Genomic DNA, 12,581 nt, shown 5'->3' with positions numbered 1-12,581 from the left:
TATTTGTCCTGTTCCGCCTTCCTTCCAGGTGTGGGTGTGCGTGGTCAGTGTTTCTCTACGTGGAGTTGTGAGGAATTCCCTGGAGTTCACAACTCCTCCCTGATGCCCGTGGAGCAGTGCTGCAGCAGCCTGTGGGGTCTAAGCTGGAGGAATGCCTCGGACCAGACCTGCCTGTCTTGCACGTACACTCTCCTTCCTGGTCAGTGAACATGCATGCACACTCACACATACTATACTTATTTTGCCCCATTTTCAAACTCTTCTATTTATCTATCTATTCTATATTCTAGTGCACCAAAAAAAAGTGTGCAGCTGCTTAATGCTTTTATTTCATGTGACAATAAGGGATGAAATGGTCTCCTGTCTCTCCTCTGCAGACTCCCAGTTCTCTCCTCTGGTGCGTGGTGGTCTGCTGGGTAGCGTCAGGTTGCCTCAGAGTTCGGCCACATGCATGTCCTGGGGTGGAGCCCACTTCCGCACTTTTGACAGAAAGCACTTCCACTTTCAGGGCAGCTGCACTTACCTGCTGGCCTCATCTACTGATGGCACCTGGGCTGTCTACATCAGTACAGTCTGTGATGGGAGAAGACGCTGCAGTAAGGTGATTGATAAGTCTGATTGTAGGGGAATTATTAGACAACTATTTGAGTACTTTTCTAATTGTCTCTCACCAGTAGCAATAATATGGCAGTACTTGTTATATAAATAATGGTAATCACTCCTTGCCTCTTTGCTCTCAGGCTTTGAGGATAATGCTTGGTCTAGATTTGGTCACCATTCGACACAAGAACTTAACGCTGAACAACCAGCCTGTCCCAAATGGAGAACCCCTCTTCCAAAATGGTAAGATATTTTTAGCTGTCAGTAAAGCTTTCTCCTCCTAGACCATTTTAAAATAAGATCAAATTTCCCTAATGCTCTAGCAACATCACGATAGGCATGCACTGAACCAAATAAAGCAAATATTCTAAAAAACAAAAAGGACCAAGCTGTAAGGCACGAGACACAGGAGTCATTTTATAGGTCACATATTATGCAAAATACACTTTACCTTGGTTTTCAAACACTAATATGTGTCCCTAGCCTGTGTTCAAACTCACTAATTATGAGAAAAGTCCATTCTCTCTGTCTTCTGCCTGCTCCACTTTTCAGAAAACGTGTGCTCAAACAGGCCGTCTGGAGATTTTCCCTTTTATGACATCACAAAGGGCAGTAACCCCTCCCCCAGGTGGGTGACACTCCCACAGCTAGGTGTTTGTTCTGCCCTCTGAGTTTGCCCTCTCAACGTAAACAGTTGGGCATGGTGCAAGAAAGTCCGTGCCACCCAAGCCCTTCTTGAGGGGCGTGGTCAAACACAGCTCATTTACATTTAAAGCTACAGACACAGAAACAGCCTGTTCTGAGCTGAAAAATAGGAATGATAGAATACAGGATCAGAGAGGATTTATGACAAGAAACTTTACAGACATGTTTGAGGAGCCCTGAGAGGCTGAGATTTATTAAACTTGTAAATAAATGACTGTCCCGAGTACAAACAAAGTTTGTTGTGAAGAAAGACAGTCTGATAGTACGAGGCACTCTGATGCACTATAAAAAATCTTTTATAAACAGGGATGTGTCTACGCGCTTCGATTCAACTGGGTCTTCATCAGGACATAATGGGTGGGTTTTTATTTTACCCAACAAAGAAAACCAAGTTTAAAAAACATTTTATAAGAACTGGGGCTATGAATGAAGTCAACTTTATAAACCTTTAAATTACCTTTAATTAAAAATAAGGCATTAACTCAAGAAACAGAACTAACACAATGAGATAAAAGGGAACTTATATAGGGGTGAGGCCAAAGCAAATCAAACACAAAGCGTAGACAAAACAGATGCCAAGTTAACTAAATACAAAGAAAAATGAACTAAATGGTCTGCTCCAACAAGCTGGCTCCAGCATAAGAGCTTTATTTGCCCTTGGCCACACCTTTTGCCCAGATCAGGAAGTTCTCTCCCCCAACAATCCGGTAACTCAAGAGAAAGAATGAAATGAGTTAGTCAGTAAAGTTTATTTATACAGCACTTTTTCATAGCCAAAGGTCACAAAGTGCTTTACATCAAGAAAATACAACATATTAAAAACAGAAACAAAAAAAGTTGTTCTTGGACCTACATTTTAAAACCCTACTATGACCAAGAACAATAATTGGCACAGTAAAACATAGACCAGTAGGTAGACTGGGTGGACATGATTACCAATAGGCCTGGTGCTACATGGCCTCAAACGCACGACCAGCACAAATCTAAGTGTGTCTGTGGGACAGTAAGGAGGTGTTGGACCTAAGCGAACAGGTTGGTGTTTGCAAGATTATGGGATCATCATGGATATCGACTTAAAAATAATTTTTGATTATTTACTAAATCTTTTTGGGTCCATCTCCATCATGTACAATGTAAGTCAGCCATCCATTATTAAAGAAATTGATTTAAAAAACTGATTTCACCATTTTGTTTTTAAACTACAGAGTAGAAGAGTCGAGTTAGCATACTGGCTGTTGCCATCTTTTTTCTGAGCCAGAAATGAATATACTTGGACAAGTTGTAGATATATAACGTGAAAAGGCATCATTTAGATTGAGAGGTCACTATGGCAGCAACATCAGAATCACACACACTAAAGCATAACCTGCTTTATGGCCACTTTACTGTAAATGGGGGGGGGGGGAAACTTAGCTATTGAGACTGTTACTTTATTAGGAAAATGCATAGGTTATAGGTCTAGTAAGATGTTAGGTCATTATCTTATAACTTTCTACAGTGGTTATCTTAATGCGATCACTGTCATCGCCCCCTGCTGGTCATAAGAAATAACATTATCATGCCCTTTCAGACCAGATGTTTACTTTCACTTCTTATGGTGACACTATGTAAAAAATTAAAATGTGTTTGTTGAAAAAATATTATTTTTAATATTGTGTAATTACCCTACACTAGGGTTGCAAATTTCAGTCATTTTTCTAAACCGATAGTTGATCATATTAACAATCAATAATCGATGAATGATTAATAATTAGATTATTAAACAGAAAACGCTCTCTGCTGACTGCTTTATTTTTTGCCTCACTTTTGTCAGTACCGCTTCCGTCTGCGGTATAAAATGATATCACATGTTGCCGCAGGTAAAATTGTAAACAAAGCAGGTTGTCAATTAATCCATTTTTAATCGGTTACATTCTTATCGATTAATGATTAATGATTAATGATTAACATACGTGAGACTTAAAGTACGTTCTATGATTGTTTGGACTCTTAACAGGAGTGAGTGTTCACTGGCTCGGGGACTTTGTGTTTGTGGAGAGCGGTCTGGGAGTGAGACTGAAGTTTGACCTGAGCAACACGGTCTATTTGACAGTGACTGCTGAGCACCTTGCTGCCACCAGGGGGCTCTGTGGAGTCTACAACAACAATGCTGATGGTAAGAAAAGTGCCATTAAATATACAAGTGTCAAGGTTTTTCTTTACTTTCTACAACTGAAATTTGGATTGATAAAACTGATTTGGACAAGTTTGCTTTTCAATCACACAGCTAACCTGTTTGTGTGTTTGTGCCACAGATGACTTCACCACAATGGGTGGGACTGTGTCCCAGTACGCCGCCAGCTTCGGCAACTCATGGAAAGTTCCAGACCAGCAGAATGAAGTACTCCACTTCATTTATATTTGTATTTCATTGGTTATAGCTTTAGAGTGCTTTTGTTACCACTGTTATATGTTCTTGTGGGACACCTTTATTATAACATATTTCTGCTGTCTGAATGTAAACCTGAATCAAGAACAACTTAATGGCTGAATAATGGAGCTTGATGTTGGATAGCTGTTTGCATTTATATGTTGTACCCTCTATAATTAGATGTGTCTCTGTCCTGTGCTTCCCTCAGGGCTGCAGTGATGCAGCTGAGCTTGGTCACAGCTGTGATGTCTCAGGAGACCCGACACTACGCAGGCATGCAGAGTCTGTGTGTCACCGACTGCTGGCAGACCCCTTCACACACTGTCACCTCCGGGTCAGACACCTATTACACCGACCTAGTCACATGGCATTTTTTTTTTTTTGTAATTGATTGTCATCTTTTAAGACAACATAAGGAGACACTCTCTAGCGCATGTCATTGGAAATCCAAGCCTGAAAATCAAATCCTCCATGGGAGTAATCATTTACAAGGTGCCAATCGAGAGAGTCACTCCAACAGATGGGTTAGACTGAGTAAAATGCTGTACTAAAACTGACATATTGTAACTCAATAATTAATGAATAAGGGTATGTTCACTTCATTACTTTCATGTCATAAGTTATCAACTAATAACAGTACACCCGTTTATATGATAAGACACTGTCAAATTTTATGTTTGGTTTATTTATGGGCTTTTTGGAAAACTGTTTTCTTAATCATTGCACATAAAAGTTAACCCATAAACTTTAAGTTACTGGTCAGATTCCATAGCGTGCATCTCTTAAAATCAAAGCTCTCTTTCCAGTATTTGTACAGTTTTTGTTTTGCAGACAGTTATTGGTTGCAATCAAATTCTGACATGACTAAGCTTGTGTTTCTGTGTCTTTCAGGTGGACCCAGCAGCGTACGTAGACACCTGTCTCTACCTGTATTGTAGCCTACCTCCCAGAGAGAGGGACTCCGCAGTGTGTGACACCCTGGCCAGCTACACCCGCGAGTGTGCCCAACAACACATCATAATTATGTGGAGGACAGCGGCTCTGTGTGGTAATAACAATAAACATATAGTATTTATATACTGTTGACTATGTGAGAAAACAGCCTCGGACGATTTCATTTTTGGGATTATCCATCAAAAATACAAGGTGCTCTCTAAAGCAATCATTTTCAACACTGTGGCAACAAGTGGCAATTACAGGACAATATGAAAATGTTGTTAAAGCTAATGCCAGTTTGTTTATTTTTAAAGTGCTGATTGTAGGTTTGTAAGCTGTGATAGGGTTTATGGTTCTGTAAGAGGGCCATGATCTGGAATTGCCAATTCTAACTTCAACTTTATTGGGATTATTTTTTGTATTACCAGGTAAAATGAAAAAAAAAACTTGTAGAGAAATGACCACACAGTCTAAGAGTGTCCCCATCCATCAGTAGTTTAATGGAAAATTAATCACTGACACATTGTTATCGCTGGATTTCTTTTATTTCGAAACTTGTACCTGTTCTCTTTCACTCTGAGGAAGATGCAGTGCATTGAAACGTTAGTCCTTTACACCTTTAAATGTACCTTTATTGATTTGTGTGCTCCAGTACTTTCTTTGAAACCTATCTGACAGAAGGAATCCACTGAATTATTTCGAACCTATTAAAACAGTTCAAATCATCAGCAACATAAAGTAATGAAGTATTGCCTTAAATGGATTGATTCTCTGCCAAGTTAAGCACAGTCTATGCAACAGTTATCAGTAGGTACACATGATGCTAGCACATGCAAAGAAATCTTCAAATCTATTTCTTCCTCTTCTTCTCTGTCTCCCCAGGTCGTGTCTGTCCCAGAGATCAGGTATTTTCAGACTGCGTGTCCTCCTGTCCCCCCAGTTGTGCGTCTCCTCAGCACACAGGTCCTGCAGCCATGGGGCAGTGCAGGGAGGAGTGTGTGGGGGGCTGTGAGTGTCCACCAGGCCTCTACCTTCACCAAGGACTCTGTCTGCAAAGAGACGATTGTCCTTGCTTCCATCGCAGAAGCACCTACAAATCAGGGGACAGGATACAGCAGAGGTGCAACACCTGGTATGTCCTTTCTTTTCATCTTAACACATGTGAATTCTTTACTTTCAGACTCTTGAGTTTACTTTTGAACTCCTAATCATCACAGTGTGTGCAGAGCAGGCCAGTGGCAGTGTACTGGGGAGAAGTGTGCAGCACAGTGCAGCCTGATGGGGGCGCTACAGGTGACCACTTTTGACAAAAAGAGGTATTCACTGCAGGGAGGAGACTGTCTGTTCACTGCTGTAGAGGTGAGACACTTAAAACGCAACCATGCACACATTTACATACGCCTTGAGGTACAATTGTGTGCGTGAAGCAGCCACTTACTGTTTATATTTTGTGTGTTTACAGGACTTTATTGACAGGAAGCTGGTGGTGAGTGTGCGCAGTGGGGAGTGTACAGCAGGAGGAGGTGGACAAGGCCTTGGTTGTATGAGGGAGATCTTAGTCACAGCACTCCGCACCACTGTCACCATCACAGACACTGGTGAGTTAGTCTTACACGCTGACATTTTCACCCTCTCTAAATGGCAGACAAAGTTAATGACGTGAACATTTTGCAGCTTTTAGCGGCTAAAAAGTCTTAGTAATAGTAGAAGTATATTGTTGCGCTTCAGCCCCTCCACTGTGGATGCTCTCAGCGAAGGAATTTTTGACTCTGAGGAAGACATAGTGCATTTAAACGTTAGTCCTTTTTGCACCATAATGCATTTGTCGTAAGTGATTTTTGTATTTTTCAAGTCTTTCAAGTATTTTTCTGAAGAGTTAATAAAGGGAAACAGTTAATAATTGATTTAAATGTATGCAAACATGACCATTGGTGATTCCATAGTCCACTGGGGCCTAAGGCAAAAATCAGTTGGGGGACCATCAAACCGGCGTTAAGCAGGGCAATGAGATTGAAAGCTATTAGATGGGGTCGCCTCAAGGAGGTTGTTGTCTAGAAAAACTGCCTTTTGACCTGCTTTCTGATTGCTTCCTTTGAATTGTTACTTCCAGGTACAGTGACACTAAATGGACAGAAGGAGTCATTACCTGTGGTGACGGGGGACCTGGTTGTACGTAGGGCCTCCTCGTCATTTCTCCTCATCCAGACTTTTGGAGCCCAGCTGCTGTTGCACTTAGATGGACCTTTGTTGCTCATTACACTGCAACCTGGCTTTGCACACAAGGTACTCTCTTTACACCTCATAAGTAAATGGTAAATGGACTTGAGCTTGTATATCGCTTTTCTAGTCTTCTGACTACTCAAATTTATTTTACACCGCAGGTCACGCCTACACATTCACACACTGATGGTAGTGGTTGCTATGTAAAGAAACCATCAGAAGTAACTAATCTCATTCATACACTTTCACATGCCAACAACCAAGCAGCCGGAGCAATTTGGGGTCTTACCCAAGGACACATTGGACATGTAGCTGCAGGAGCTGGGGATCAAACCCCCGAACTTCTGTTTGAGAGATGACCAACTCTATCAACTTAGCCACAGCTCCCCCTATATGGCATATCAGTTGTGCCATATTTAGTTTAAAAGGGGTTGAGATAAATGTTATGTCTGGAACTTGCTGTTTGGAACTTGTATTTTTAGTTTCCAAACATTCTGCAACAGTATCTGAATACAGCAGGGGTGTGTCCAGACTTTTTTTTTAACTGGGGTGGCACACCTGGGGCACTGTCTTATGCAGGGGTGGCCTGACAATTGTGGGCATACGCATGCAAATGAATAAAAAAAACGTTTGCCTTTCTGTCCTGTCCATGTAAGTAACAGAATTTGGCAACTTACAAATCTTTTTAGCTTGGTTCTTTAGGGACTCATGAACAAAGTGTTCTGTCCAAAGTCACAATTTTAAGTAATTAGAAAATTGCATGCAAACTCTTGCACGCGGTCTAACTTACAAAAATAAACTAATTGGCAATTAAATGAATTGCAAGTTAGACATTGTGTACAAGTTTTTCCTTCATTATCTTTTTATGGATAAGCAACGTTTTTATTTACAACTGAATGTACTCCCATTAACCAGTTGAAAACAGCCAGAACAGTTGATATGTACATAAGTCCCGCCTCTGATAAGGCAAAAAGCCAATCATAGATTTTGATTTAGGGATGTAATCTGGGTTGGCTAATCAGATTTCAAGGGGGGGGGCACATGCCACCTCTGTCTACCCCTTTGGATACTCCCCTGTAATGCAGGGAAAATAAAAAAAATTGTCATAAACTTAAACTACCAATTCATATACCTTTGTTCTAGTTTAAAAGTATGACTGTTGTATTCAAGGTGCGTGGCCTGTGTGGAACGTTAACCTGGAACCAGCATGATGACTTCACCACACCAGAAGGAGACGTGGAGAGCAGTGTTTCATCCTTTGCGGGGAAATTCACAACAGAGCGCTGTGCCCTACCTAAAGGGGCTCCATCAGATCCCTGCACCACCTACACCCAGAGGAGACAATATGCAGAGACTGTATGCTCCATCATACACAGTCCTATCTTTCAGGTAAAGTGCATGAAGTGTTTTAAATCTCTCACTATCTAAGGAGGAAGTTCCTGTTACTTTTTTCACTAACACTCTCTTTCTGATTTTGCAGGTGTGTCATGACGTCGTGGAGAGGGAGCCATATTATCGTCTCTGTCTGTCGGAGGTTTGTGGCTGCCATCCACAGAAAGCCTGCCATTGCAACATCCTCACCGCCTACACCCGACACTGTGCACAAGAAGGAGCTACCATCCACTGGCGAAATCAAACCTTCTGCCGTAAGTTTTCAAGGCCATAGATTAGTCTCCTGGTGAGTTCATTACATGGATTGGTCTTCTCCTGGCTGTCATTACATTTGTTATGTTTGTTCATTTATGGTTCCTGTAGATCCATTAATGGTATTATTATTTGTTCGAGGTACAACAAGAGCAGGGTATAGCTGTATTGTTTTTCTTAGGCTGTGTGTAAGAGTCGTAACCACCGCAACTCACCCATTGGTTCTTGGAAAGACTTTTGAAGGCTCAAGTGTGGCATTTTAATCATCCCGTCTGAGTTATTTGGAGCAAGAAGTGACCGTAGTTGAACACATTGCTCTACCTGTATCCTGGTTTGACAGGTGGCCATGTTAGGGACTTGTTAAGCACAGGAAGCCAAGCCTTAAAGCTGACCTTTCTTTAGTGAAATTAGTGATTTGGACCGCAAACTGATCAGTAAAATGCATACTGTGGGAATGGTAAGTGGAGCTTGTATAGCACTTTTCCAGTCTTCTGACCACCAAAAACATTTTTGACACTGCAGGTCACAGCTACCCATTCACACCCATTCACACACTGATTGTAGAGGCTGCTACAGCATGTAAAATGTCCATCAGTATTAAATAATCCCGTTCAGACACATTCATTGATTTGCCCAAGTACACTTCCACATGTGCCTGGAGAAGCTGGGTATAAAACCCCGGGTTTTCTGGTTGAGAGACAACCGACTGCTGAGCCACAGCCACCCTAAAATGAGTAAACTAGAAAAGTTGGGTTTTTTCTTGATAGACTAACAACTGGATTTCTTTTTACAACCAGTGGCGTCTCCTACTGTGGGTTTTTTTTCACTATTGTATTGGCTTCACATTTGAAACAAAGAAGCTATGTCCACTTATTTTAACTCACTCAAGTTTGGAGTTGCATGACCTGACCTCACACAAAGACCAAATCACTCAATTGTGAATTTACTGTGACTAGAGCAATATGACTTGAAAGATCTAAGCTAACACTAGCTTGCTAAGCCAAGCTAGTGTTCAGTATTAGCCTAAAGCTGAAGGAGGTGTTGATGTGGTTTGTCTGTTTTTATAATGATTTTAACACTTGACAGAACTGGTTGCCCTTTAGCATTAAACCCTTTAAACAATAACTAAAATCCCCTGTCTTTCCAGCGGTCCAGTGTTCAGGAGGTCAGGTATACAAGGAGTGTGGTCGTGCCTGTGGTGGCTCCTGTTCCGAGGGTTGGAGCTGCGATGATGAAGGTGTTGGAGTGGGTATGAGGATGTGTATCCCAGGTTGCCAGTGCCCAACAGGACTAGTGCAGGACCACCAGGGCCAATGTGTACCCATCAGTATGTGCCCCTGTGTGCAAGGAGACAAGACGTACCAGTCTGGTGCTGTTATTAAGAACAACTGTAATACCTGGTATGTTGTCGATCAAGTACTCTCTGTCTTTAATACCCTACATATAGTATGATTTTACAAGCAATATGATCAAGTCTCTATGTAGTGAAAATCCTAATTATGAGTACATACAGTATGCAAGGTAAATTGAACCCTGAATGTAAGATTGCTATTTGCTTCTTAAATGAGCTTATTTTACAGATCCATCTTTGACTCTTAATGACAGTATTTGACTCAGTTTACATTTTAACATCCTGCACAGACACACTCCTGCAATGAGGAACAGCAGACACAGCAAACACAGTGTGTTTTACTGCTGACTGCAAAACAAATTGCCCTCTCGCAGGGATAATAAAGACAACCTTGAACCTTGAACACTGCAGAGATAAACTCAGCACAAGCTCTTACTGACCCAATTGCATAAACTTCATTTTCACAACATGTCATAAAAAAGAGCATGTCTCTGTTTTCATTGCTTTTATCATGTGGTGGCTGTGGTAAAGGAAACAGATGACGCACTTCCTTTCATTGTTTGTAGAGCAGAGGTTTAATTGCATCCACAATATAATATTTCCACACTTTAATTTTAATCGTGTATCGTGATCACATGCATTTGGTGACTTAATTTGCTCAAATCAACTTCCTTTTAAACTCTCAACATCTGAGACTGAATACGTTTAACTGACGTCGAAGTATATTCTGAATTAATTTAACTGTGTTTTTGTCCTGTTTGTTTGTTTTCTTATTATAGCTAATTTAGTCATTTTATCTATTTTAATTTGAATTGCTGAAACTTTAAATTGTGTGTTCACCATGTATGAGAGTGTGCCGACTCCCTGGTGGTGCTAGAGCTCTGATGAAATTGCCCTATGTTCCTGCTCCCTGATTCAGGATAGGTTGATTTCATTGCATCTCTTCACTACACAAATGGAGAGATCGTCACTTTATCTGAGTCAGGGTAGTCATAAATAAGAAAAAAAAGGCTACTGATAAATGTGTTTATATCTGTGTCTGTGGATAGCCCTATCTTTACTTGACTTACTTTTATTATGCTATAATTGCAAATCGTGTCCAGGCATTGACATTAAACCTCATTAACTGTTATAAGGAGATAGGACAGTTGAATTTGGGATAATCATTATAGTAATATACAATGTGACGTGCAGAATAGTGCATCCATTCCAATTAAATGACGGCTCTTAAATTTATTGATTCAAGCAAATTGCACTTCAAATTGAATTGAATTGCACATTTGATTGTTTCCTTGTAATATTTAACAGCGAGTCTTGAGAAATAAAAGTAAAACTTTATCCGTCTGTAGTTAACTTTTATGGGCCAGTAGTGATTTGACAAAATACTCAAGGGCTCTCTACTAACAGCAGGGCCAAGTTGCCAACTGCCTTAGCTGCAGGTCTTTTAGTCAGATATAAAATACATATAAAACACATATATAAAAATATGTGAAGTTTGATTTTTTGCTGAATTCAATCATTCATTGCAAGCGCTAAATAATTTCTGATATACTTTAATGTACAGTTAGCCTATTTAAAAAGTGATTCTGCACACTCTCCTCTTACCTTTCCAGTGTGTGTGAGCAGGGACAGTTTAACTGCACTCAGGAGCGCTGTGAAGAGGTGAACCGGTGTCCAGGCTCTTTGGTCTACTCTCCACGCTCCTGCCTCCTCACCTGCTCCAGCCTGGACCCTCCGGGCCAACAGCAGGGGTCCAGTGTTTCACAGTCCAGCTGCAGAGAGCCGCTGTCTGGCTGCGTCTGTCCCAAGGGAACTGTGCTTCAAGTGGGTGAAAACTCAAATTTCATTTGCTGAAGCTAATTTTGGATAACAAATGTATTTTTAATATGTGAAATGTTGAGACTATAAAGCCATTTTTATAAACACATTTTGACATTTTATTGCAGAGAAACACAGATGTAGTAATAATATAATTGAAAAGGCTTTGTTCCTTTACAGTTTAATACATAGAAAGGGGCCACTCTAAATTAATGTCACAAGTTGCTCCTGTTATTTCCAGCCCTTCAAAGTTTGTAACAGGTATTTTTTTGATAGTTCTGGGGACTTTTTGAGCGAGGGAGTTCCCTGAGAACTACTCATCATGGGGACTTTTTATATGTCTGCATTCCCCTGGCCATGGTGAAGTAAGCCGGCCAACACTGATTTAGTTTTTTTTTTAAATTTTCTTTTAGTTTCTTCATCTTCCCACAGCACTGCTTCGCTGTGTGGTGGATACCTAGAATAGAATACTTTTATTGTCATTGCTGTAAAAACAATGAAAAACAGTTTAGCAGCAGGTCTGTGGCAGAACAAATAGATGCGGAAGGGGCGCGTCATTGGTAGACACACACCCTGAAAACAATAGTTACATTAAAAAGCTGTTTAAACACTATTGAAAGACTATTACATCTTTCACCCTCACTGACTTATTTGTGGGGGAATTCAATTTGTCTTGATGCAAACACTAGAGGAAATGAGTTTAAACTGTGCATCCTCTTTAGACAATAAATGAATTTAAAACAAAAAATTGAAGAAACAACTCGAAGGGTAAGATAAAATTTGATATAACAAGTATTCAAAGTGTTTTAAGATAACAAGACACATCGACTTCAAAACACATGATTCTCGGATTAATTCACTATTCATGACTCAACTCAATTCTCCATAATAAAGTAG

At 40.5% G+C, this 12,581-nt stretch overlaps 1 protein-coding gene across 1 annotated transcript in view; it reads left to right on the top strand.

Annotated features, from left to right (window-relative positions):
* The window catches only part of sspo (SCO-spondin), an 84,108-nt gene that overhangs the window by 3,147 nt on the left and 68,380 nt on the right, over positions 1-12,581 (top strand). The window contains 15 exon segments of the mRNA XM_065949160.1: positions 29-199; positions 378-601; positions 741-843; positions 3,302-3,460; positions 3,600-3,685; positions 3,924-4,049; positions 4,607-4,763; positions 5,534-5,783; positions 5,869-6,010; positions 6,114-6,249; positions 6,762-6,934; positions 8,042-8,260; positions 8,352-8,517; positions 9,663-9,915; positions 11,480-11,690. Coding sequence (XP_065805232.1) covers positions 29-199; positions 378-601; positions 741-843; positions 3,302-3,460; positions 3,600-3,685; positions 3,924-4,049; positions 4,607-4,763; positions 5,534-5,783; positions 5,869-6,010; positions 6,114-6,249; positions 6,762-6,934; positions 8,042-8,260; positions 8,352-8,517; positions 9,663-9,915; positions 11,480-11,690 — 2,576 coding nt within the window.

The sequence above is a fragment of the Labrus bergylta genome, chromosome 20 (assembly GCF_963930695.1).
Source record: "Labrus bergylta chromosome 20, fLabBer1.1, whole genome shotgun sequence".
NCBI lineage: Eukaryota > Metazoa > Chordata > Actinopteri > Labriformes > Labridae > Labrus > Labrus bergylta.
Note: the sequence above shows the minus strand (reverse complement) of the source record. Positions and strands in the feature narration are given on the sequence as shown.